This window comes from Pagrus pagrus (assembly GCF_965226575.1).
Source record: "Pagrus pagrus genome assembly, chromosome: 13".
Lineage (NCBI taxonomy): Eukaryota > Metazoa > Chordata > Actinopteri > Spariformes > Sparidae > Pagrus > Pagrus pagrus.
The window spans coordinates 30,959,922-30,987,261 of NC_140197.1; the positions used below are offsets into that span (position 1 = coordinate 30,959,922).

The following is a 27,340-nucleotide window of genomic DNA, read 5'->3' on the forward strand; positions in this document are numbered from 1 at the left end:
TCTTATATTTAATAAAATATTAAATATTGAATTCATCTTAAATTAAATTTAATATTAAATTAAATCAAATCTTAATTAATTAATTACCAAAATTTTAATTCAAAGACTTAAACCAAGGACATTAAATTAAATTAAATTAAATTAAATTAAATTGAAAGACTCAAACACAACAGCCGCCATTTTCATGGCACCGGAAGTAGGTGGAGCAGCGCGGGGTGGCGGTAACGCTCCAGCCGGACGGATCAGCAGCCGCCATTGAAACACAAGACGAAGAAGAAAAAGGAGGAAGCGCCGGGGAAACACTAAAGTCTCCAGCTGAAACCGTCTTTAACACGTCGCTGCTGCCATGGAGGTCCCGGGACCGGACAGCGACTGGAGGAGCCCCCAGTTCCGACAAAAAGTCGTCGCACAGATGTGAGACATTCCGCTTCAGCGCTCGGGTTTCAGCTAAATCACTGTTTGTGTTGAATTAGCCTCATGAGCTAAGCTAGCTAACGTTAGCCCGGCAGGAAAGAGCGTCACGTCAAACTGCTTTAAAAAAATCAGTAAATGAAGACGGAGTTGTAAAAAAGCAAAGTTAACACGGGTCCATTAATGTATCAGAAAACATAATGCGGCAGGTTCGAGTCCGCTTTTAAATTCGGCTAATCTAAAATTAACAAAACAATGATTAATGGACATTTCTCCCTGATTTAATTATTAGCTTCATTAGCTGCTAATGTTGGTTCACACAGCGAGCTAACTCTTCACTCTTCAGCTCTGGTTAGTTTTGTACCGATGAATGAAACTCTAACATGAGCATGTTTTGTAATTACTAGATTATTGATGTTTTCATGGTATGTTTCTGAACATAACGCCGCATTATTTTGTACAAATCCCAGTTTTTCACACATTAAACTCACTGTTAACTTTCTACACATGAGTAAATGTGCTTATGAAGGCACACTTGTATTTCTGTTCCCAGAAGGATGCAGTCAAACATGTGATTTTGTTTTCTTAGTAAAAGTGTAGAAACAGTGTTTAACTTGTAGTGTGAGTTACAGCTGATCTGTATTATGAGGTGTCATTTGAAATGTTCAGTTTATGTAAAACACTTCTTCATTTCTGCCTCAGATGCTCAGTGTCAACAGCAGACTTAACACACAGCTCATACAGAAGAGCTGCGTGTGATGATTGTTGGCTCTATCAGTCAGTCCTCTGGTTATTTTTCCAAAATGAGTTGTTTGGGCTGTAAAATGTCAGAAATCGCAATAAACGAACTTTGAACATCCCAAGTAGAGAAATGTAAGTTGTCCAACAGTCAAAGATGTTTGTTAATGATACAAATCAAGAAGAGAAGAACAGCAGATTTCACATGTTAGAGGCTGAAAAGTGAATATTTGAAATATAGTTATTGAATCAATCTTCTGCAGCTTTTATAACAGAATAATCATTGAAGTTATTTACATACAGTGAAGGAACACTGAATGTGACGCATCATTTAACATGTTCTGAATTATCATAAATTAAAAACTGTAGGAAAGGTTTAATTAAAAGCCTAAAAGTTTAGTCTGATTGCAAAACAGTCTGAAGTTATCTGAGCGTATTGATCCGTGTGATTCCTGTTTCCTTCCAGTGAAGAGGCGATGAGGAAGGCAGGAACCGCACACACGAAATCCAGCAACGACATGGAGAACCACGTCTATGTCAAAGCCAAGTCCAGAGTGAGTACTGGATCGCTGCAGGAAGAATCACTTCAGCAACCGCGTTCTGCTACACAATCAACCTTTTCATGACGTCTTAATTAGGAGTCGACTGATATTTCTTTCTTCAGGGCCGATATCGATGTTAGAAGTCAAGTAGGACTGATATTCATTTGCAGTAAAAATGAAAATCTTTGTGTCAAAATTTCAATCGACCAGTGATGATAAGTACAATTTACTCAAGTACAGTAATGGGGTACTTGTACTTTACTTAGGTATTTTCATTTTCTGCTACTTTATACTTCCACCACATTTTGGAGGTAAATGTTACTTTTTACATTTATTTGATATATTTAGTTACTTTGCAGATTGAGATTACTCTGTGTTTTACAGGCTGTTAATCGTGATGAGTTCCCAATCAGATAGTTTGTGGTCCAAGTAGCACATTTTTAAATTAGTTTATTTTATCTGCAATCTGACAGAAAAATGCTGAAAATCGGCCTCATAATCAGTCGACCGCTCGTCTTACTGTTGATGAATCTCACTGTTTTTGTTTGTGTGTCAGGAGGAGTATTTATCTCTGGTGGCGAGGCTGATCATACACTTCAGAGACATCCGTAAGTATCTGACCCGCATGTTTCTGTGAAACCATGAACACGTTCCTGTCCTCGGTCCTGCTCCACAGTGGCTTGTTGAAGGACTCAGGCGCTAATAACATGTGTCTTACTTACAGACAAGAAGACCCTCGGAGGTCCAGGTGAGTGGACTTTGTCTTTGTCTCTGTTTGGTTCACTTTTCATTTTGGTTTTTCTTTGCCGTGTTCTGTCCTCTGCTGGACCTGTCACTACCAGACTCATGGTGTTCATGATTTCTGCTGTGCATGTTGGAGCTGCGTAATATTGTCTGTTGTCTACCCTTCTGCTAGATCCCATGAATGCCCTGACTAACCTGACAGGGGTTGGAGGGGGCCCGGGCGCCATTGGCATGGGGCCTCGCCCCACCGGTGCTCCAGTGGGTGGCATGGGGGCCATGGGGCCGATGCAGATAGGCCAGCATGCCATGGCAGGGGCTGGAAACCCACAAGCCAGTGAGTGTGTTTCCTCCATGTGGTGTGTGTTTGCTGTACAGGCACATCTTCAGAGCGTTCAGTGGATGCTGGCTGCGTCGGGGCCGATCTTACTTTCAGTCTCTGCTTTGGCACGTTGTGTGTGTGTGTGTGTGTGTGTGTGTGTGTGTGTGTGTTTTACTCCTTTTCCACCAAGGTGGGTCAGGTGCTGGTTCGGAGCCAGTGATAACTCTGGAACCAGTTCTTTGCTCCCGGCCACGAAAACTGGTTCCAGAGTGACACCAACATTTTGCTGGTCTAGAACAATGAACCGCTAACACCAGGTGCTGGTTATCATGACCATGGACCAACTAGAACCGCTTATCACCACCATTTTTAACAACCAGAGCCAGTGTAGCGTGTTCTGACTTATTAATGAGAGAGTATACAAAAGATTTGAACTGTCGTCACTAATCGAAGCCGCTGTGGGCCCAGTCACTTTGACTGTCAGATTCAGATGTAGGCAGCAGCAACGCCTGTGAAGAGTCGTGTTTGTTCCGAGTGCCACAAATCCATAGCTGCTCCGAACAATGCTGGGAAATCGGAGACGTATACAGGGACTGAACAGTGTGACTCTACATCAGAGCGGACCAGTTCTTAAAAGGGTCCAGGTTGAACCAACTTTGAACCAGCACCAGCCCAGAACCAGCACTTGGTTTGCTTTGGTTAAAAGGGGGTATGTGAGACTCCAGAGCGCTCCTCAGATTGGATCTGAGCTGTGGACGGGGTCCTTTCCTTCATCCTCTTCTCGCTACCTCTGCAGTAGGGGGTCCGGGTCAGATGCCGATGCAGCAGATGGTGCAGACGCAGCAGCAACAGCAGCAGTCCATCCAGTTCCAGCAGTTCCAGCAGGCCCAACAGCAGCAGCAACAGCAACAGCAGCAGAACGCCGCCATCCAACAGCAGTTCCAGGTGCAACAGCAGCTGAGGATGCAGCAACAGCACCACCAGAACCAGCAACTTCAGCAGCAGCACCAGAACCAGCAGCAGCAGCAGGCCCAGAACCAGCAGCAGCAGAACCAGGTATGTAACCCAGCTAACACCAAGCTGAATACAGTAGTGAACTGTGGTCCAGATGATGAACATCCTCGTCTTAGCTCTGTGTTGAGAGCAACAGCCGGGAAAGTTTTGCTTCTGCAGCTGCGTTGAGTCTGTGGCGTCGCTACAGGAAGACTCTGTAGATGCACCTCCCCTCACAACGACTGTGATTGGTCTGCTTGGTAGCATCTCATTTGCTCTCACGCGTTTCCCGCCTCCCCTTTACTTACTCTGTAAACATGGCCCACATAGAGGAGACGTTAACTGAAGAAGAACCCAGATATGTACGTTTGTACGACTCTTCTTCGCCGCACGACAAAAACTGCAGGATGGTGTGGACGTCCCAGAATGTACGAAGACGTGGAAGAACTGGACGGACAAGTATGTTCGCCTCCGAAGAAACTCGGGAACCCGCGTTTTACTTGTTTCTCTTCTGGCTGAGACGTCATAAAAAGCTAATTATGACAACAACAAGGTAAATATACAATGATTCATACATGTCTGTGTTGTTGGTGTTAAGGTTAGCTAGGGAGCTAACAAACACCGTCAGGTTAGAAACACAGAGGTTTGATTTGAGCATGCTTCCCTTGACGTTGGATCTGCTCCAGGCTCTAGTTGTGTCCGGCTGGTTCATAATGCAGCTGCAGTGTTTTGTCGGTGAACAGACTCTGAAGGCATCGGCCACTCACATCAACCCATAACGAGCTCTGCCATGAAATCTACTTTAATGATGCTTTTCACCTTCAGTTAGTGCCGACTGTCATTAAATTAAACACCTGAGGTCAGACTTGGTGCTGGCATCACATTCACAGGTGTTCCTAATATTCTGACCCCATCATGTACGTAACCCGGCACAGAACAACCAGGAACACCTCTGAATACTGTGACAACTAAAACAGTTCATAACAGTCAATGTAGCGTCACCACGATTCATTCAGATGTCTTTCAGCAGACACCGTGAAAACTAACACAAAAATAACGTTTAAAAAAACACAAACATGTCCCACGCACGGTTCACGCTCTCAGGTTATTGTCCGTTGGATCAGTCCGGGACACATTAGCACAACAGAAATGTGCTGAAATGAAATTAAAGAACTTAAATACATCACTGATGTCCAGGAAGGCCCGCTTAATCCAACCACCTCAGAAAATTCAGTTCAGAGCTGAAACAATCTGACGAGTCACAGAAAACACGTTGGTTTTATCATTGATGAATCATTTCAAGTCATTCTTCAGACAGAAATGCCAAAAATCATTTCTAGTTACAGCTTCAGTAACAAACACGTTCAGGTTCTGGACATTTGATGATGTCAACTGTGTTGTGAGAAGTATTTTTAACTTTTAAACTCTCGAATAATGTCAGAAATAATCTCCCTCAGGTTGATGGAAATCCGATGGTTTGGTAATTGATTTAAGTCATTTTTTACCTCTTCAATGTGAGAAAATCCTGTTTTTCTCCATTTTATATGAAAGATAAGAGAAGTGTTGTTGTTCTGGACAGAGACATTTAAAGATGTGATCTGACTTGTGAGGCGTTTTATAAAAATGTGAACAGTCAAATATTTCCAAAGAATAATCTACAAATTGATCGGACATTAGTTGATTTAGATAATTGATTCATCACTTCAGGTCATTTTTAACAACATTATGCATGAACATGAAACGTAGCGTGTGGACCACATGTAGAATATCTTTGGTCTGGTGTCGTGGTGTTCTGACCCATAATGCCACTGAGATGACCTCACCACACGACATCACATTTCCCACAATGCCCTCAACCAGACTGTAGTAAAGACGCATCTTATTATTTATTATTCTTCATGACTTTAAGACGTGAAATCATCATGAACTGAACGTACACAGTGAACACGTCAGTGAAGCGCCTGAGACGGTGACTCATCCTGACAGAAGATGTTTGAAGTAAGTTTCCTGTTTGTTGTATCATCACAAAAACTTGAACTATTTGCAATTTCTTTTACAGTCACAGAACGGATCAGGTGTGTCGCCTGCGTCGGCGGCTGAAGCTGCACACACAGACGTCGCTGCTGACAGCAGACAACCACCGGACGTTCAACCTACGACATCAAGCGGTGAGGTCAGCCGTCAGCCATCTTCTGTGTCCCAGACGCCAGGCGTGGCACAGAAGAGGAAGAAGAAGGAAAACGAAGACCCAGACCTGTTGCAGAACAACGATGAGTTCTCCAGGTTTGGGCAAACTGTTGCCGACATGCTGCGGAGGCTGCCGGAGGAGCGCAGGGACCAGGCCATGTTCCACATCCACAGAGTGCTGTTGGAGCGGCAGAAACCATGAACGTTTGTGGTTCATCACTGTAAACATCCACAAACAGACGTCTTATATTTCTTATTGATGCACTTTCTGTTTAGACGTGTGTGAACATGTTTCCACAGCTTCAGTTGTGATGAAGATTTGACGCCAAAGAAAAAAACCTTCAGACAACAAAGAACCAGACGCCTTGTAGAAACCGATGTTTCCCTCACATGGTTTCATATCAGTAAACTTGACTTTAACACTTTTAACTGCGTTGTGTTTGACACTTTTGTACTGTTTGTAAGTGTTCATGCTGGACTTTTGCTAATGAATGAGTTTCTTGTTGTTGCTGTTTGGGTCATTTGACTTAAATAAAGGATCTGAATACTTCTTCCACCACTGTTTCCTGTTTATCCACGTAGTTTGTAACAGCTCTCACAGTTACATGTCATCTAAAGCTTCAGTGCACTGATTCAGTTGACAAACTATAGCCCCTTTCACACGGGCTTTTCAAGGTGCCGTTATTTCACCTCGCTGTCTGTGTGAACGTTACAAAGAGAAGTTATTGGGGGGCAGTTTTGTTTCTCCTCTGAGTCTCCAGTGGAGGTAACAGAGGAGAGACGGCAGACGGGAGGAGAGTGTGGTGATGGTTGTGATGATGGTGATGATGTGATGATGATGATGTGGTGATGGTGATGATGGTGATGATGATGATGATGTGTCATCACCACCATCATCACCATCACATCATCACCATCATCACCACCATCATCACCATCATCATCACCATCATCACATCATCACATCATCATCATCATCACCACACCACCAATGTGATGTGATGATAGTGATGATGTGATGATGATGTGATGATGTGATGGTGATGATGGTGATGATAGTGATGATGATGATGTGATGATGTGATGATGATGTGATGATAGTGATGATGATGATGTGATGATGTGATGATGATGTGATGATAGTGATGATGATGATGTGATGATGTGATGATGATGTGATGGTGTTGATGTCATTTAAAGCAAAACACTTCTGTTTGTCACTCTCCACGGTGCATGATGGGTCAGGATCTCCATCACAACAGCAGCCAAATGATTATAAACAGTCTGCTGGGACATTTTTAGGTTTACAGGTTATGATGTGTGTCGTGACGCCTCTTTTGGTTCCACAACGCCGGCACGCTGTATGACATGACTCTCTGGAGCTGCTTGGATCAGTGAGAACAAACAAAGGTTGCGGTGCTGTTGTTGCTCTGCCGTGACACAATTCTCTTAAGTCAGTCGATCAGTTTGACTTTATTTGTGTTGCACTTTTCACACAACAAAAGGAGACAAAACAGGAGTGAAGAAGTGCTTTCATGAGAATATCTAAATAAAATGCTATGATTTAAAAGTCTGAGACGAACAGTCGAATCACCTCCCCACCCAGCACCGTCCAAAACAGAACCCCACCAACAACAACACAGGTCCGACAGTCCAAAAAAAAGAAATGCCGAACTATCTGAGACTAAAGTCTGCACCAAACCGCCGTCTGCGCCCCAAATACGACCTCAACAGGCTTTTAAGAACAAAATAAACCGGTGCTGACGACCCTTCCTCTCACACTTCCTGTTCCCTGTGTCTGCAGATGCACCAGACGAGGATTCAGCAGCAGCAGATGGTGCAGTTGCAGTTCCAGCAGCAGCAGGCCCAGGCTCAGGCTCAAGCCCAGGCTCAGGCCCAGGCTCAGGCCCAGGCTCAGGCCCAGGCCCAGGCCCAGGCTCAGTCCATCCAGCACATGGTTCAGCAGCAGCAGCAGCAGCAGCAGCAACAACAGCAGCAGCAGCAGGTCCAGGCTCAGGCTCAGCCTCAGCCGGGTCAGATGCCTCCACACTCTCAGCAGCAGCAGCCCGGCATGCCTCAGTCTCTGGCCGGACAGATGGCGTCTGCTCAACACGGTCCCATCAACTCGCTCAGTCAGCAGCAGCAGCAGCAGCAGCAGCACCAGCTCAAGATCCAGGCCTTCCAGGTGAGACACAGCAGGTCGCTGCAGGTGGGTGTGGCTGTAAAACCCTGTTTGAAAGGAGAACACTGAAGCCGGAGTGTGGCTGAATTATTGGTTTGAGTTAGTTTTATTTTTAAACCTGTCAGCTGATGGCCGCCTCGGTTCCTCTGGTTAACGATGTCTGACAGGAATCATCACCATCTGTTGAGTTCAGAGGTGAAAGAGGACTGAAGCACACCGACACAATCATCACAGGAGACTGAGCTGTCTGAAGAGTTGGAACAAAACACATGTTGATAAATGCAAACCCTGTAAACTACGAGAGTCTGATAAGATAAATATTTTCACCTGCATCAGCAGTATTTGATGATTGATAATTTAGACGATGTGTCAATCTGGAATTGATGGATCGTTACACCCCTGATGGAAAGTCTGGTGAAGTTTTGTCTGGAGCTTCACAGTAAAACAGCGTTGCAGCATTCTGCCATACAACTGAAGCAGAATGCTGCAACTCTGTTTTACTGTGAAGCTCCAGAAATGTTCTGTGGACTACGAGACTTCACCTGACTTTATATCATCAGGAGGAGACGATGGCTGAGCCTGACTTTATATCATCAGGAGGAGACGATGGCTGAGCCTGACTTTATATCATCAGGAGGAGACGATGGCTGAGCCTGACTTTATATAATCAGGAGGAGACGATGGCTGAGCCTGACTTTATATCATCAGGAGGAGACGATGACTGAGCCTGACTTTATATCATCAGGAGGAGATGATGACTGAGCCTGACTTTATATCATCAGGAGGAGATGATGGCTGAGCCTGACTTTATATCATCAGGAGGAGACGATGACTGAGCCTGACTTTATATCATCAGGAGGAGACGATGGCTGAGCCTGACTTTATATCATCAGGAGGAGATGATGACTGAGCCTGACTATATCATCAGGAGGAGACGATGACTGAGCCTGACTTTATATCATCAGGAGGAGACGATGACTGAGCCTGACTTTATATCATCAGGAGGAGACGATGGCTGAGCCTGACTTTACATCATCAGGAGGAGATGATGACTGAGCCTGACTATATCATCAGGAGGAGACGATGACTGAGCCTGACTTTATATCATCAGGAGGAGACGATGACTGAGCCTGACTTTATATCATCAGGAGGAGACGATGACTGAGCCTGACTTTATATCATCAGGAGGAGACGATGGCTGAGTTTTAAGTAAAGCTTTCTGTCCATGAGGAATCTCTGTAAATCACAGACAGTAGAGACTCAGCAGCCGGACGACATCATCATCCATAAAATATGACACATGTTCATAGTGCAAGAAGAGAGATTATTACAAGTCAGCGTGGCACAAAATGAATTTAAATCTATTATTTTAAGGTAATGTACATAATGTTGCTTTATTAGAGGCTTCAGCACTCAAATAACTCACATTGGCACACAATCCCCTCTGAAGATGGATGTGAATGATTGTATAAACCTCCTGTGGCGTTCAGGTCAGTCCGTGTGTTTCAGAGCTTTGTTCCTTCTGAAGTTTTCTGTCTTTGACCTGAAAAACACCTGATTCACCAAATCTGTTGGGCCAGCTGACAAATCACAATGTTCAGGGTTCCTGTAGTCTTGCTTACCCACCCCTCTGCTTGCATGCTTTGCTGTGTGTGTGTGTGTGTGTGTGTGTGTGTGTGTGTGTGTGTGTGTGTGTGTGTGTGTGTGTGTGTGTGTGTGTGTGTGTGTGTGTGTGTGTGTGTGTGTGTGTGTGTGTGTGTGTGTGTGTGTGTGTGTGTGTGTGTGTGAAAGCAGGCCCGTGCAGCCTTGCAGCAGCAGCAGCAGGTCCAGCAGGCGCAGCAAGCCGCAGCACAGGCGCAGCTCAACGCAGCAGCTGCAGCCGCCGCCGCCGTCCCCGGACAGGTGAGACCACAAACCTCAGACTCAGGTGTAGGAGGAGAGGACCCTGTGACATCACTACACCCTGTTTACCTGCACACACCTTTCACTCATTCAGTGTCAGTTATGACACAGGTGTGAACAGCTGTGTGGACTGCACGGGGACACAGAGGTCGTATCAGGAGACATGTTGGAAACCTCATCGAGGAGAAACATTTAAAGAGCGGTCGATGTCAGGAGAGTTTTATAATCAGCTCACTGTTCAGTTAATGAAGTTGTGAATGTGTCAGTGTTAGTGTTCAGAGTAGAGCCGCTGATTCTGGATCTGTGGGGTTGAATCTTTACATAAACACACATTTAAATGTAATCAGTGTAATGTAACAGTTAAACAATAAACTGTATGATATAGAATGATATCTCAGCACTGACACAATATTTTGGGGAATAAAGTTTTTCCGCATTATGTTCTTTAAAAAACACATGTTGACAAACGTCAGTGTGATATTCAGATTGTTTTTGGGGAAAATAAACAAACTAATCCATTACAGCCGCCTGTCTGAACACCTGGTTTCAGCTTCAGGTGAACGTGAGTGTCTGAGGCGTTTGGTTGTGACGGTTCAGGTCCGAGACGTCGGCGTCCTCACAAACAGAGAGACAAAACTTGTGTGTGTGCTGTGCTGCAGTGTGTGTCTGCCTCCTGTCTGCTCACCGGTCCTGTTGTGTCTCTGTTGTGTGTCCTCTGAAGTTGGTCCGTCCTGGGATGCAGACTCTTCCCCGGCTGCCTCGAGCGCCCCTGAACCCTTCCATCCCTCCCCAAAACGCTGCTGCTGCCGCTGCCGCCGCCGCCGCCGCCGCTGCTGCCGCCGTGGTGGGAGGACAGCAGATGACACAGCAGGTATTTAATCTGACCTCTGACCCCGCCCTGCCCCGTCCCGTCCTCACTGTGCTTCTGTCCGTCAGTGCCTCTCACCTCATTGTGTCCTGCTGAATCACACCTGCGCCTGCCTCCACCTGCATGACGGCTTCACCTCTGACCTGCTGCGAATGTCAGGCCCGTGTTTGCCTTTTAAAATGTCCGCAGACGCACAGACGGAGAGAAATCACTGAATCAAATAGAAACTACACAATAAAAAAATAGAAATACAGAATGAAATACTCCAGCTAGTAAAAAGTTGAGACTATGTACACGCTAGATTTTTTGTCGAATACTAAACTAACTAAACATAAAAGAGAAACTAGAATCATCTCCAGAACGTGAAGGATTAACAGTTTTGATATTTATTGAAGTTAGCATGCTAACCAGCTAGCCCAGCCCGTCCCGATCAGCCCCCAGGAGCTCCAGGCCTAAAGCCAGTTTTCAAACTGTCAGTCATCATCACGTGAAGCACTGAGGCCCAAAAACGTTTCCCTGTAAGCCGACAGTGTGAAAGAAGCGCCTGTAAAACGGTGGCTACATTTTTTTCTTTTTAGCTTCACAGCCCCCGAGACACGACCCTCCATTCAGTCCAAGTCTAGAAGAGCTGCACCACTCAATTATTATATCTCCATTCAAGTTAGCTGGGCGCTAAACAGGAAGTTATCTGGCTTGGTTGGAGGAAGTCTTTAATGCAAGCGCCCTGGAAAACCTGGAAAATCTGGAAAAATGAGAAAACAAGAGAAAAAGCAGAATGTCCTGTACGTTTCCTTCACTCCCCGAAACTAATCGGTACAGTGTGGGATCAGCAGTAGACTGTGTACAGTTAGGAAACCAGCTAGTTGTTCTTTTTAAGGCTTTTCTTATTGTTTGTTCTGTATGTTTGCTGCTGTTGGTGAAAGCAGACAGGTGACTGGCGTTCAGACAGCCATGGATGACTCACTGTCGTTCACAAGAGAAAGAAGGCGCTGGGGTTATAAATTAATCAATGAAGGGACATATTGGTGTGTGAGTGCGTCGTACCAGCAACATCATCACTGAAAAGTCCTGGAAAATGATCTCTAGAAAAGATAAAGAAGTGGGAACCCTGCGTGAAGATGAACGGGGCTCCGCCTCCGACGCTGTGCAGGTTAAATGTGACGTCCTGGATCCTGATCAGAGTTATGAAAGTGTCTGACGCTCCTCCACAGCCACTTCTGGGTAGAAGTCGTCAATCGTTTCAGCTGTAGCTGAGATAAACCTTTATTGATCTCCTGTGTTAGCGAGTGATGACGGGCAGCTCCTATTGGCTAACACCACTGAAGGAGTTGCCGTGACAACGACGTTCAGGACGTCTCAACGTGGGTCAGACTGGTGCAGCTGCTCCTCGCCTCCTGTGATTGGCTAACTAGCTCTCTCTTCTTGTCCATCTTCCTCAGGTGCAGCAGCATACGATGATGTCATCGCCCTCGCCGGTGCAGGTGCAGACGCCGCAGTCGATGCCCCCCCCTCCTCAGCCGTCACCTCAGCCCCCCACCTCACAGCCCAACTCAGCCAGGTGCGACCGCCGTTCACCTGAGAAGCCTCAGATCAGAGAGACTGACGGCGATTTTAAAATGTTTGCTGCTTCCTGTCTCCAGCTCCGGTCCCACTCCGTCCCCGGGAGGTTTCCAGCCCAGCCCGTCCCCTCAGCCCTCACAGAGCCCCGCCACCGGCCGGACCCCCCAGAACTACGGAGTCCCCTCACCTGGACCGCTCAATACTCCAGGTACACACAGCGTCTGAACAGGAAACACAAACAAACATGTGTCCCCCCGTCTGTCCCCTGACTGTCCTCACCTGGACCGCTCAATACCACTGACAACACAAACACACATGACAAAGCTCCAAAGAAAGAGAGTACAGGTGAATGAAAATGAATCGGATCATGGTCCCACCTGTCCCCCAACCTGTCCTACTTCTGTCCTCACCTGTCACCCTTCTGTCCTCACCTGTCCTCCACTTGTCCTGCAGGTAACCCCAGCTCAGTGATGAGTCCGGCTGGAGCCACGTCTCTGGAGGATCAGCAGTACATGGAGAAACTCAAACAGCTGTCGAAGTACATCGAGCCTCTGCGCCGGATGATCAACAAGATCGACAAGAACGAAGGTCGGCTGAAGATTTCTGATTTATTGATCATCGAGTCATTTCATCAAGAAAAACACATTTTATATCAAAAACTGTTGAAGAGGTTTTTAATTGTAGCTTCTTGTTTTCCTGTGAACAGACAGAAAGAAGGACCTGAGTAAGATGAAGAGTCTGTTGAACATCCTGACTGATCCAAACACCAGGTAACAGCTGATCACTGGAGTCACAGCTAATCAATGATCAGACATAATCAATAAACTGCCGTGTGTGCTCTGACCTGCAGGTGTCCTCTGAAGACGCTGCAGAAGTGTGAGATCGCTTTGGAGAAACTGAAGAACGACATGGCCGTGGTGAGAACGACTGATCCAGACCGCTCAAAGATCTGACTCTGATCAGATTCAGTAAAATAATGTAGTTTTTACGTCGTAACTTTCTGAACCGAACAGAGTCAGATTATTAATTAATGTGTGTGTTTGTTTGTTTTCTAAATTTATTTCATCACTGGTTTTATAACAAACACGAGCGGCGCCAGTGTTGATGATTAAAATCCAAATTAAAAATGAACAAAAGCTTCAGTGAAGTAAGTTTGTTCCTGTTACAAAGTTCAGTTTCTCTAATCTGTCCAGAGTGAACCCTCTTCACAAACACATCAATAAAGGATCTCTGAAAAAGAAAATAAACCAATATGTCCGACGCTGTCAGAGTTTCCTCTGGTACCAGTCAGCGGATCGTCTTCATTACGCAGGACAAGAGTCTGGCAGTGACGCTGCAGGCTAACACTAAGCTAGCTGCAGGCTAACACTAAGCTAGCTGCAGGCTAACACTAAGCTAGCTGCAGGCTAACACTAAGCTGCGTTGACTTTGAAGTGTTTTTGATTTCTTTGGACGGGGTGGAGAGAAAAAAGTAAAAGATCATTTTGATTAATTAAAACTGGAGCTCAACGTCTGCTGAATATATTCACCCTGAACAAACGGCTCATCACACTTCAGATATTTCGTTTTCAGTCACAGTCAGAGCTTGTGAACAAAATGGCGGCCCGCTGTGAGAACATGTTTGTGTGTGTGGTTTCAGCCGACGCCTCCTCCTCCTCCGGTGGCCACCAAGCAGCAGTATCTGTGTCAGCCGCTGCTCGACGCCGTCATGGCCAACATCCGCTCTCCGGTCTTCAACCACTCTCTGTACAGAACCTTCGCCCCCGCCATGACCGCCATCCACGGACCCCCCATCACGTACGTCCCGACTTAAAGGTTCACTTCACCCAAATAACAGAACACACTGGAGCTACTTTGCTTCACAAGTAGACAAAACGTAGAAGTAACTGAACATGAAGAAAGAAAGGAGTGAAGGTTTTTACATGGATTCATGTCGGGCTGCAGTTAACGATAATTTCCTCTTCAGGGGTCCAAACGTCTCCGGCAGGAAGAGGAAGCACGAGGAGGACGAGCGGCAGACCATCCCCAACATCCTGCAGGGGGAGGTCGCTCGCCTCGACGTCAAGTTCCTGGTCAACCTCGACCCGTCGTACTGCAGCAACAACGGCACCGTGCACCTCGTCTGCAAGCTGGGTGGGTCGCTCACACCTGCAGCTCACACGTTCACGTGTTTTTAGATTTCAACGTGTTTAACGTCGTCTGTGAGCTGCAAACATTCAGGACGTTCAGGTTCTCAGATGTGACGCTGCTTTAACGTTGTTTGTGTGTTTGTTGTGTTCTCAGATGATAAAAACCTTCCCAGTGTTCCTCCTCTGCAGCTCAGTGTTCCTGCCGATTACCCCGATCAGAGCCCGTACTGGGCCGACGACGGCGACCAGTACGGTGAGACCAAACGCCTCTTACTGCTGCACGTTAATGATCCAGTTCCTCACACTGACCTCAGACCACAGGACACCAGGGCTGTGTCCGAAATCACTCACTACTCCCTACACAGTGCACTACATAGTGAGTACGCCATTTTGTAGTGCTGTCCGAATGTCTAGTGGGAATTATTTTACCCTATAGTGGGACTCAAAGTATCCCACAATGCATCGCGAAAAGGAGCGTACAACCGACGGTCACTAACCAAGCAAAATTTACCATCATGCATTGCGCTGAGAGAAAAATGGCGGACGAACGCATTATTCATGTGTTTTTATGAGCTACTGGACACCTGAACTTCCCCGAGGAGTGAATAAAGTATCCATCCATCTAATCTGATTTAAGAACGAAGCCGTGATGTGTCTGTTTCCACAGGAGGGGGTGTAGTCTGACAATACGAGTGAATTATTGACACTGACGATACATTAATGATGTAGATGTCTTGTTTAAATACTTACAATCTGACGACGTCTTGCTAGATTAGCAAGAGCTGCAGATCTCATGCTTCTTCGTCTTGTTTGTTGGATTCTCCTTCTGATCAGAATCATCTGGATGACGGTGAGTAAGAACAGATACATTATGTTTGGTGGCATTTTGAGGAGCTCTGAGACTCGTATGCACTTGCGAGGTAAATGGGGTCTAACTAACTCTCAGATCGCACGGTACAAGATAAAGGTAAAAGATGTGGCGTGAAAATGGTGTGTATATATACACACATGTATATAGTATATATATTTTAGATATAATCAGGATGTACATTGAAATGCTTGATTTGACTCAAACGGTATACTTTTTAAATACTCATTTTAATATATATTTAAGTATTTATTATGGATAGTCCACAACCGGCGTTGATGTATGACGTTTTCTTTCTGCCGAGGAGCTCCCTGTGTAGTCCACCATGTTGGACTCCCTGTGTAGTCCACCACGTTGGACTCCCTGTGTAGTCCACCACGTTGGACTCCCTGTGTAGTCCACCACGTTGGACTCCCTGTGTAGTCCACCATGTTGGACTCCCTGTGTAGGGACTAGGGAGTAGGAAATGAGTGAGTGATTTCGGACACAGCCCTGGTTTTATCCCATCACAGGACTTCCTGTGTCTGATCACATGACTTCCTGTCTGCTCCAGCAGGTGCGAACAGCTTCCTGCAGACGGTCCACAGGAACATGACGTCCAAACTGCTGCAGCTGCCGGACAAACACTCGGTGACGGAGCTGCTCAACACCTGGGCTCAGAGCGTCCGACAGGCTTGTCTGTCAGCTGCCTGAAGCCCCGCCCACATGCAGTGACATCACCTCTGACACACAGACACTACCGTCTGATCTGATCGTGAACCTTCACGTTCTTTTCAAACATCTGGAGGACTGATGTGTCCCACGCTCCTCTTAGTTCCTGAACGCTCCGTCAGGTCTGGTTCTGGCGTTACTCCTCATGAATTCTGGGTAAATTAAGACTTTCTCGTTGAACTGCGTCTGATGGAGCCGCAGGGTTCCAGTTTATATCTGCTGTCGTAAGTTTCTGCTGGTCGACCAGCACGTCAACAGCTCGACTGTCATTTATCCTGATAATCTTCTGCTCCCTGAATGCAACACTTGGCTCCGTCTGATTGGCTGCGGTGAGTTTCGGAGCGGCGGCTGTAAAGAAGACGACTTTGTACACTTTGATTTCCAGAGTGAAAATATTAATGTATTTTTTTGCTATCATAAATAAACTTTTCATTTCAACTTTTTAAATCTGTTTGAGTCTCTGATGGAAAACAAACATCGGCTCCGGCTTCACTGATCGGTTACTGATCGTTTCTTTAATCAGCTCTAATCAATATCAGTCTGTCCTCCAGCCGGACTTCAGATACTGAGACTGTGTGATGTCACAGTGCAACAATTTAAATTATAAACAGAATATTTATATTATTATATAAATAAATATAATAATATTTATTTATAAAATATATATAAAACGTGTGAAGTGTAAATAATGATTATTGAGCTGAAGATGCAAAAAACACAAATATAGAAAAAATACAAATGTCTAAAACGTGGAAGTGAGACGTGGATAAAAAACACAAGTTTATATATGTACAAACAACAAACAAAATAATTACAACTTAATAAAAATTAAATTAAAGTGTTACTTGTGTGTGTTACTCGTCGCTGCCCTCTGGTGGACAGTTTGTACAGAAGCAGCCGACTGTTGAAAACACTTAGTTACTGAAGAGGAGTCAGTCACAGTGTTTCCTCCAGGAGACGTTCAGATACTTCAGTAAAAACAGATTCTGGTAAAAGCAGAAGTGCTGATTCAGCTTCTTTACTCCAGTAAAAGTAATCGAGTACAGGCTCTGACATGTACTCAGAGTATCAGAGTAAAAAGTCTCCCTCTGAAGGACATTTGTGGTCAAAGCTAACTGAAGCTCACGTCATGTTAATATTAAAGTTAAAGGTAGAGTCAGTAGGATTCATCATCTGTGTGATTCAAACAGGATCAATACATCATCTGTCTCTTCATCAGACAAAGCTCTGACCAATAAGCTCCATGAGGGGAACAGGAAGGGGCGGGGCTTCAGCTCACCTGTGGGCGACGTCCCATCGACACATTTGAGTTAAAAACCAGACAAACAAACAAACAAACTGAATCGAAGGTCTCATTAGTTTCTTTAATAATTCTTTCCAGTACAAGATGCTGCATCACTTTCGTCTTTTTTGCTGCTGTTTTTTTTTTTGTATCTTTATGTTTTTTTAGGAACGACGTTATCAATAGAAGATTTGTACACAGTGAGCGATCTGGAGGGGGGAGGGGGGTTGTTGGGTTCCTTTGTGCTGATGTGTTTGGTCCGGTCGGAGCCCAACGAGGCTGAACGTTCACGATGATTTAAAGGAATGTCATCAGCAGATTATCATCAACAACATAAAGATCACCATCGTGTGTCCTGATCGATCAATACTGGTCAATAAAAAGTATCAAAATTATATCATCAGTTTTAACAATACAGTAACAGAGTGTCTGCCTGCGAGTACCCACACCTCAAAGGAAAATACTTGTAAACTGGCAGAAAGTACTCAGGAAGTACTCACATGGTTGGCAAAAGTACTCGAACTGAGGAATCTGAACCAGAACCTCGTTTACTGAAGAGGAACAAAAAGCTTTTGTTCTGTTTTCATTTGGATTTTATCATCGACACCGGCGCCGCTCATATTTCATATAAAACCAGTGGAGAAATAAAATATAGAAAATAAAAGAAATTAATAATTGACTCAGTTCGGTTGAGAAAGTTTCGAGGCTACGATGTGAAACTAAACTGTTTCACTCACAACAGGAAGTGAATCTTATTAAAGTCAGTTTAGATTTTACGTAAAAATAAAGATCTTCTCCTGCGAGACGAAGACGATCAGCTGACTGAGGAAACTGACCACGTCGGACATGTTGGTTTATTTTCGTTTTCAGAGATCCTTCATTGATTTGTCTGTGAAGAGGGCTCACTCTGGACAGATTAGAGAAGCTGAACTGAATTTCTCTCTGCTGTAGTTTATTGTTGAATCACTGAAGGCTGCCAATCGTTGTTTATTGTTGGTGAATATTAATCAATCACAATCTGTTTGTATAGAAGAGTTTGAACATGTAAATAACAGCTGGCGGTCACAGCCCGACTCAGGAGGAAGATTCTTATAAAAGCCGTTTGTTGAAAGAGACGGTTTGTTTTTGCACCAGGAAACAGGACACATTTTGGTTTAAAGGAGTTTTATTTTCGTCTAACGAGTCCAGGAGGATTAATTACACTGTTCTGACTCCTGCAGTCAACGATTCATCAATATTTCAAGATGAAAGTGTTTGTGGGCCGATCAGTATCGACACAAACCTGATCTGAGCTCGTTTACAAACTGATAATCAATTAATTGTTTCAGTTGATCATTTTCTGGTTCAGCTTCTTAAATGTCCGACAGTTGATGAAGAGTCTTTGGATTTTTGGGACATTTGAGGACGTCTCATGTGATCAGAGACGTGGACTCCAGTCAGTGTTTTGAGTCAGTGACACTAAAACGGATGTTTCTCGTCCACACGAGATGCTGAAACAGACGTCAGGCCGTGAAGAGTTTAACATGAACATGTTAATATAGTCTGTGTTTAACACAGGCAGAGAAGAAGAGAGGTTTGTCTTGTGGTTATAGAAGCTATAGGTCTGAAATATTTATTATTTCTCATAATAAATCAAATCATCCCTGTATTTAAACAGACCGAGGCCGTTTCTTTGTTCTATAGAGGTTATTTGGTCGTTTTGTTGAAAGTAACTAGAAAGTAATTTATTACTCTACGCAGACAGTAAAATATTACTGTAAAATGAAGATAGCTAGTATTTAGTCATATTTTGCATTTTGAAAGTAACCTGCCAACAGCAGAGAAGAACAGTCTGAGCACGCTCAGAGAACTTTTCTTCTTTGGTGGTAGCGACTTAAAAAAACCAGCAGTAACAAAACATGAGCGTTGATTTAACACCTGCCTGACACACCTGAAGGAACCAGAACCAGAACCAGAACCAGAGGCTGAAGCTGACGGACAGGCGACTTTTACATAATTAAACCTAAGAAATAAATAAATCTGTTTTTAGTGACCTAAAATGGCGTCTGTGTGGACGAGAGACCAAAACATTCAGGAAAGTTTGTTTTGTTAAATATCGTCTTAGGACACGACCTCGAGTCACGAGTTAAAGACTCGTGACTCGAATGACTCGTTGATTTGATGTTTCAGGGTTAGTTTCAGTGGCGGGAGGGAAAAGTTTGTGATTGAGTATTTAGAAAGATTTAAGAATCTTTTTGTTTACATTTATTTCAGCGAGTCTCTTCATGAAGACGGACGCTGCGGGTCGGACTCAGGTTTCTTTGGTGGGAAAAAGTGACTCGACCCGACCCGACCAGGAAAACTGACTTGGACTCGCATGTTTTAATAGACTGAAGTATCGGCTGATATTTTGTGGTCAGACTTTTGGACCTCCATCATGTTTGTATCAGTTCCTCTACAGTCCAGCACGAGCCGGGCTCAGTTATCACCTGAACAGAAACACAAACATGACGGATCATTTCATGATTCTGTGTCTGACTTTATCCAGACGAACTCCTGAAGCTTCAGACTAAACACTGTTGTTGTTCCTCACTGACGTCAGTTACAGACGCTGTGCTGAGCCTACAGGACGTGAACTCTTCTGATTGGTCGTCAGTAAACGAGGTGCTGGTTCAGGAGCTGCTGGTCTGTTTGAGTAAAAAAACACGAGTGAAGTACTCACACTGGTGACTGAAGTATTTGTGCTTGTGTATCGGTGAGTACTCACTCCAACATGAGTACTGGACTCCTCAGCCACACAGACACACACCACATGACAACACACACACAGACGCTCGTCCAGCCGCCCACAGATAAAATGTAAAAGAGCTCAAAGTATGAAAACGTAAGAAAGATTTATATATCGATTTATAAAAAAGAGGATAATACTTTGTTTAAAGGGTCCGTTTGTTTTAGCTACTGTCGCTGCCCACCGTGCTGCTGCTGCTGCTGCTGCTGCTGCTCGCCGTGTCCGTCCGCTCTCGTTTGTGGATCTGCTCGTGAGCTTTGAGGTGACCTGATTGGCTGAAAGTCTTGGCGCACTGTGGGCAGGCGTACGGCCGCTCCCCCGTGTGGATCTGCTGGTGAGCCTTCAGGTGTCCGAGGCGGCCGAAGCTCTTCCCGCACTGTGTGCAGCCGAACGGCCGCTCGCCCGAGTGGATCTTCTCGTGGGTCTTTAAAACGCCCGAGTTGCTGAAAGTCTTGCCGCACTGCGAGCAGGTGAAGGGCTTCTCGCCCGTGTGGATCTGCACGTGGTTGCGGTAGCTCGTCTCCTTGCTGAAGCTCTTGCCGCAGTGCTGGCAGCAGAACGGCCTCTCGCCCGTGTGGCTCAGCTGATGAGCCTTCAGCTCCTTTGATTGGCCGAAGCTCTTCCCACAAGTGACACAGATGAACGGGCGCTCGCCGGTGTGCAGCCGCTGGTGCGAGCGCAGGTCGTCGGCCTTGGTGAAGCCTTTGGGACAGTGAGCGCACACGTACGGCTTCTGGCCCGTGTGGATCAGCTGGTGGCGTTTCAGGTTCCCTGCCTGGCCGAAGCTCTTGCCGCACTGCGAGCAGGTGTAGGGCCGCTCGCCGGTGTGGATGCGCTGGTGCGTCTTCAGGTTTCCCAGCGTGCTGAAGTTCTTCCCACACTGCGTGCACGAGAACGGCTTCTCCCCCTGCATGTTGCGAGGTTTCCTCACCGTCGGGCTCTGGGTTTTAGTCGTGATGACCAGGCCTCCTCCCTGACCCGTCGCCGCCGTCCCCTCCGCCGCCGTCTTCCCCTCCTCGGCTGTCTGCAGCTCATAAAGCCCCGCCCCTCCGAACTCGGCGTCCAGTTTGCCGATGCCGTCCATCAGCAGGGCGTCGGGCCGCAGCTTGTTGAGCTCGGTGCGCAGCTCGGCCATGTGGATGGACTCGAGGCCATTGTGCGGCAGGTGGGACGACATGGTGCCCGACTCGGTGTAGTAACACTGCAGGTCCACATGGTGGTCCGACTTGATGTACTCCAGAGTGTCCGTCACCTGAAACACACACACACACACACACACACACACATCAGCATCAACTAGAACCACTACACAACACTGTGTCCACACACACTGTACCACACACAGGTAGTGTGTGAGCAGGTGTGTGTTTAACAGAATCAGTGGTCAGTTAATGATCTTAGGATCAGGAGATGTTGAGCTCAGCAGGATCAGTGACTGAACACGAGTACTCCACTTGGTTCTCAGCACATGATCAATATATAAATAATCACATTTATTTATATAATAAAAATATTTTAAAAAATATAAATTAAAGTAAACAGACTGTTCTACATTAGAAGGTCTCCTGTAGAAGTGAAAACACTGAATCAGGTATTTTTTAACAGGTTACACGCGTTTAAAAACCTGCTGATCAGTCTGATTAATGATCTGGTGTTACAGGTGTGAGCAGGTGTTACAGGTGAGCAGGTGTTACAGGAGTGAGCAGGTGTTACAGGTGTTACAGGAGTGAGCAGGTGTTACAGGTGTGAGCAGGTGTTGCAGGCGTGAGCAGGTGTGAGCAGGTGTTACAGGTGTGAGCAGGTGTTACAGGTGTGAGCAGGTGTTACAGGTGTGAGGGGGCTCCATCTTTACCTGGGAGATGTAGTCAAACACGGAGCTGGGCTCGTAGTGCGACTTGTAGTCCAGCTCTGTGACGTCGGCGTGGTGGAAGTGTCCCAGGTGGTGGTTGCCGTGGTGACCGTGATGCTCGGACTTGATGTAGTCGAGGCCGCTGATCTCCATCTTGATCTGGTCCTGGCCCAGCTCGGCGGTGGACAGCGGCTGGATCTCGGACAGGTCGACGGTCCGGATGGGCTCCAGGTCTCCGTCCTCCGGCTCGCTCTTCACGCACGGCAGCATCACCAGCGGCTCGGCGATCTCCGCCGCCAGCGAGCTGAGTGTGGGCGTGGGGCAGTCGGAGGACAGCAGGGCCAGGGTCGGCGCTGGGGCCGAGGAGGCGGGCCCTGTGCCGCAGTCCACCTGCAGGGAGGGGTCCATAGGCGGGGGAGGGGACCCGCAATCGGGGGGAAGCCCGAGACTCAAACACTCGGTCTCTAAGTCTGTCATGGTGAGGGGCGGGGCTAATCCTCCTCACCTGACTCTGGTTCAACACCTGAAGTCCTACTGAGGTTATAAAGTCCACCTTCCTCTCCTCCTCCCCAAGTCCGTCCTCTGAAGAAATCTCCTGTCCTGAGGGGGGAGGAGCTGAGAGGTAGGGGGTGTGTCCCTGAGCGTCACCTCTGTTGTGCTGATGTCACCACCCACACCTGCCTGGGAGGAGCCTGCGGACAGAGACGGAGGGGGGGTGTTAATGTGAGGGGAGGAAACCTGGAGTGAAGAGCTGCGACGTCGTTTTATTTTGTTGAGCCTGGCGCCCCCTGTGGTATAAAGCGGTATGAGCAGCATCACAACCTGTAGATTTAACAGGATGTTTGGGGATGAGGTCATGTGTCTGTTTGCGTCTCATACACTGAGGCTACATGTTAGCACACAGCTAACAGATTCCGACCTGTAACGTTATCAACATTGTCAGTAATGTTACGTCTTTATAATAACGAGCCAACAGTAAAAAGAAACGCTTGTTATCAGCGCTAACAAAACGTTACATTATAAGTCAGTTGTTCTGACCAGCGGTACAGGAGTATCTGCTGCCGTAGCAACGGACTACAGCAGCTTCTCTTCTCAATTCATCCTCCAACAGGTTTCTGATTTTCACTGAAGCTCTTCTTGGGGACCACGTGGGCACTTAAAGGTCCCATATTCTGCTTCATGTTTTTATTTTGGGTGTCTGCATGCTTCAGTGTTTCTGCAGCACCTCTATTCGCCCTCTGTCTGAACTCTCCTGTCTCTTTAAGGCCCTCGTCCTGAAGAGCCCAGTCTGCTCTGATTGGTCAGCTTTCACAGGCCTGAGCAAGCACCGCCCACCATGTTTCAGATCAGCTCAGCCAGTGTTTATCCAACCATGAGCATTCTGGGGGGCGGAGACTGTATAGTTGTGACATCACGAAGTTACATAAGTCCAGACTGCTCGTTTAAAGGAACGCTTTGATAGTTTAGATTAAAACTGTCACTGTGCGCTGAAGCATTAATTTAGATCCTTAATCTGCTGAAATACAAGATGATGCTAAACTAAACGATCTGCAGCCTTTTTATTTTACAACGTTATCAATTAATGAATTCATTCATTTGAAAGCATGCATGTGTGTATGTGGATAACAAAATGAGGGTGTGTGCTCTGCTGTGATGTTAGCGTGATAATCCCAGCAGCCTCTCTGCTGCTCTGTTAGCTCCACCACAGTTTGTTTAACGTGTTAGCTGCTGCGGTGTGTTTGTTAGCTTGTTAGCCGTTGTCAGCTGGTCTAGTTTGTTCCTGCTGACCACCGCTCCGCTCCGTTAACGTGACGCAGGAACGTCTCGTGATGGCCGATGCGTTTCACAGACATGTGGCCTGCTCAACCCTCAGATGCATAAGTGGGTCAAAAATGACCCGGTGAGGTTGTTTTCTCACAATATCTTCATGATGAAAAGTTGTTATCATTTCATATTCCAGCAAAAACATGTTTCTGATGTCATGACATTTACATTTTTTACTTATCTTTTATACATTTTAAGTAATGTTAGTTTTTGTATTACCACTGTAGCCAAAGCTTGTTATCAGCTGTGACTGTTGATATTTATTGTGGACTAAACACTTCACATGTCAGAATTATCTTCATCTTTTACTTCAGAAAATATGTGTGGGTGTGTTTTATCCATAATGTGTGGAAGAGTAACGTTATGTGTTATTATCATGTATCAGCAAATTAGCCTTGTTCATAGTTAGCTAACATCAACATTAATCATTCTTGAGTAGACCAAAATACAAAACAAAATATAATATGAATGATTATTCTCAACATAACAACAAAAAATGTGATAAAAACACATTGATTGTAACACGGGTCCAGTAGGGTGAGTGTAGGGTCCAAACACTCGTCCATCTCAGGTGTTCGTCTTGTAATTATTATGTAATTATTCAGTCATTGAATAAAAGAAACGCTTGTCAAGGCTGCCTTGAACTTCAGGATAACTCGAGCGTGTGCGCTGAGACAAGAATCACGACTGTGAATCGTTTTTATTACCGACCTGTGATTTGTACCGCTGATCGACCCGCTTTATCATCAAAACAGACAGGAAGTCAAACTATTCTGTAACGAGGAACCTTTAAAGACCAGCGACAACGTTGTTCCACGTCTGCTGTTCAACTGAGAATACGAACGATCAATATCATCTATCGGGAATAAACTCGACTCTGACATGCAAACAGAACATTTACATTAAAGGAGCAGTCTGTAGTTCTGGTGAAGAAATGTTAATGAGCACAGACACGAGCTTCACCGCCTGAAACAAACTAAAAAAACAAACTGTTTTCAAAGTTCTCTTAGTTCTACTTTGTTTATATGTGGCGGACCCTGCCACCTTCCTAGCTTCAAACAGTGTTCTGGGACCTTATTTTCCTCTGAGAACAGCCCGTTTACTCACTTATGGACAAAGTCTGTGTTATTACCTCATTATTATTGTAACATTAAGATTCAGACTTTGCGTTTCTTCTGTAAAACTACAGACTGCTCCTTTAAAGTGTGTCCTGCAGCCCGACCCGCAGCAGCTCGGTGTCAGAACTTCATGTGAACTGAACACTTACTGCACATTACACAACTACTACCAGCACCACACACACACACACACACACACACACACACACACACAGAAAAGTTAACTTGAGTAAAGTAAAGTTGGTTCTGGTCTGCCCCCGCCGGGCCGCCCGGTGCTGAGGCTCGGCTGCAGCTCCGGGGGGCTCGGACGCGGTTACCTGTCTCAGACTCTCAGGTAGCCTCTCAACTCGCCACGCAGCCTCTGAACAGACCGAGTGAAGAATCTGGCGGTGATTTTCGCTCAGAGGATGTGTGTGTCTGTCTGTGTGTCCTCCGCACCAACACCTCCACCTCCCGTTAATGTGCACCACCCGTGAGTTCGTGTGTTTGTTGCTGTGCGGGAGAAAAGTCGCCCTGACGGAGCAGGAAGCGCTTTACAGCCGCTTTACTGCCATACAAAGACAGGGCAAGATGCCATGTCTAGCTAGCTAGCAGAGCTAGCCAGTGGCCATCTTGTTTATCACACTAACGTCGTTTGCAGCCTGCTAAGCTAACTAGCAGAGCTAGCTGCTGTTAGCATGGGGGAGAAAGTGAGAGTGAAGCGGGGAGGAGAGGCAGGCAGCGGGGGGAGAGCGGCCGGTTCGCCTGCTCGGACGCAGCGGGGAGCGGCTGACAGCTCACACAAAAGAAGCGACAGTGTCGGAGGAGGAGACGTGTCCGCGGTCATTCTGTGACACGGAGCCGTGCGGCGGTTCAAACAAGCAGGAAACCGAGAAAAGAGCTCCCCGGAGCCGACAGGCGGCTGCTAACGGCGGGGACAGCGGTACGTTACCTGCGGGTGGTCCGGTTCATGGCCGCCTGTCCGCCTCGGATCGGCTCCGCTGCCCGTCACTTGTAGCTAACTCCGCCGGACCCGCCACGTCCACCTCGGCAGAACAGCCCGCCGCCTCGCCTCCTCTCCTCCCCTCTATCACTGACTAATTCCGCTCCCTCCTTCCTTCCTTCCTTCCCTCCTTCTTACCTTCCTTTCCTCCCTCCTTCTTCCCCCCTTCGGTTCTCCTTCCGTCCTTCCTGCCTGCCCACTGGCCGCTCGTGCACATACCCGTTCAGGCGGGTATGGAGGTAACTACGGCAACGGCGGGTAGGAGGGTACAGTCCCGGCGTCGCGCGCAGCTCAGGTTCACTTCAGCTGCACGAGCGGGTGCGCGAGGCACATTGTTACAGAGGCATCATCTTCATCATCATCATCATCATCTTCATCATCATCACCATCATCATCAATCATCATCAATCATCATCTTCATCATCAATCATCATCTTCAATCATCATCATCACCATCATCTTCATCATCATCATCATCATCATCATCTTCATCATCATCATCACCATCATCATCAATCATCATCTTCATCATCAATCATCATCACCATCATCTTCATCTTCATCATCATCATCTTCATCATCAATCATCATCTTCAATCATCATCATCACCATCATCATCACCATCATCATCTTCACCATCATCATCACCATCATCTTCATCATCAATCATCATCTTCATCATCAATCATCATCATCACCATCATCTTCATCTTCATCATCATCATCTTCATCATCAATCATCATCATCACCATCATCATCTTCACCATCATCATCACCATCATCATCTTCACCATCATCATCACCATCATCATCTTCACCATCATCATCACCATCAATCATCATCTTCAATCATCTTCATTATCATCATCATCATCATCTTCATCATCATCATCTTCAATCATCATCTTCATCAACATCATCTTCAATCATCTTCATTATCATCTTCATCATCATCATCTTCAATCATCATCATCATCATCTTCAATCATCTTCATTATCATCATCATCATCATCTTCATCATCATCATCTTCAATCATCTTCATTATCATCATCATCATCATCTTCATCATCATCATCTTCAATCATCATCATCATCATCTTCATCACCATCATCTTCACCATCATCATCACCATCTTAACCATCTTCATCATCATCATCATCACCAATCATCATCATCTTCATCATCATCATCATCATCATCACCAATCATCATCATCTTCTCCTCTTCCTCCTCTGTGTCTTCTGATGAGTTCTTGCAGAGCGAGTGGTTCTGATCCGGGTCATTGTTGTCAGGTGTTGGTCCACTAACATCACTGCAGCTCAGTTAACGACTCGTGTTAACTGATCTGAGCAGATGATT

At 46.0% G+C, this 27,340-nt stretch overlaps 2 protein-coding genes across 7 annotated transcripts; one reads left to right on the plus strand and one right to left on the minus strand.

Moving 5' to 3' along the window:
• Positions 1-231: 231 nt before the first annotated feature.
• med15 (mediator complex subunit 15) lies at positions 232-16,601 on the plus strand. Of its 5 annotated transcripts, none has more exons than XM_084370701.1 (18): positions 232-414; positions 1,616-1,703; positions 2,248-2,299; positions 2,416-2,439; positions 2,608-2,769; positions 3,551-3,810; positions 7,739-8,119; positions 9,908-10,018; positions 10,740-10,889; positions 12,326-12,444; positions 12,527-12,654; positions 12,900-13,034; positions 13,153-13,216; positions 13,297-13,363; positions 14,086-14,243; positions 14,413-14,579; positions 14,730-14,828; positions 15,997-16,601. In XM_084370701.1, the coding sequence occupies exons 1-18, from the start codon at positions 347-349 to the stop codon at positions 16,134-16,136; spliced, it is 2,373 nt and encodes a 790-aa protein (XP_084226827.1). In that variant the 5' UTR covers positions 232-346; the 3' UTR covers positions 16,137-16,601. The 5 variants fall into 5 exon arrangements, with proteins under 5 accessions (XP_084226827.1, XP_084226828.1, XP_084226829.1 ...); XM_084370702.1 differs by having other exon boundaries at positions 16,000-16,601; XM_084370703.1 differs by having other exon boundaries at positions 9,911-10,018.
• An 898-nt stretch (positions 16,602-17,499) lies between these two features.
• Positions 17,500-26,218, minus strand: LOC311268565 (uncharacterized protein). 2 transcript variants are annotated; one of them, XM_084372253.1, is made up of 3 exons: positions 26,115-26,218; positions 22,056-22,744; positions 17,500-21,455 (listed from the first exon to the last, which is right to left on the minus strand). In XM_084372253.1, the coding sequence occupies exons 2-3, from the start codon at positions 22,527-22,529 to the stop codon at positions 20,367-20,369; spliced, it is 1,563 nt and encodes a 520-aa protein (XP_084228379.1). In that variant the 5' UTR covers positions 22,530-22,744; positions 26,115-26,218; the 3' UTR covers positions 17,500-20,366. The 2 variants fall into 2 exon arrangements, with proteins under 2 accessions (XP_084228379.1, XP_084228378.1); XM_084372252.1 differs by lacking the exon at positions 26,115-26,218 and adding an exon at positions 25,926-26,104.
• Positions 26,219-27,340: the final 1,122 nt, after the last annotated feature.

Excerpts from the sequence above, each read along its gene's own strand:
- med15 (XM_084370701.1), top strand. The coding sequence starts at position 347 with ATGGAGGTCCCGGGACCGGACAGCGACTGGAGGAGCCCCCAGTTCCGA. Across the intron at positions 10,890-12,325 it reads GACAGCAGATGACACAGCAG|GTGCAGCAGCATACGATGAT; the intron begins GTATTTAATCTG and ends CATCTTCCTCAG. Across the intron at positions 14,829-15,996 it reads CGACGACGGCGACCAGTACG|CAGGTGCGAACAGCTTCCTG; the intron begins GTGAGACCAAAC and ends TGTCTGCTCCAG.
- LOC311268565 (XM_084372253.1), bottom strand. The coding sequence starts at position 22,529 with ATGACAGACTTAGAGACCGAGTGTTTGAGTCTCGGGCTTCCCCCCGAT. Across the intron at positions 21,456-22,055 it reads TGTTTGACTACATCTCCCAG|GTGACGGACACTCTGGAGTA; the intron begins GTAAAGATGGAG and ends TGTGTGTTTCAG.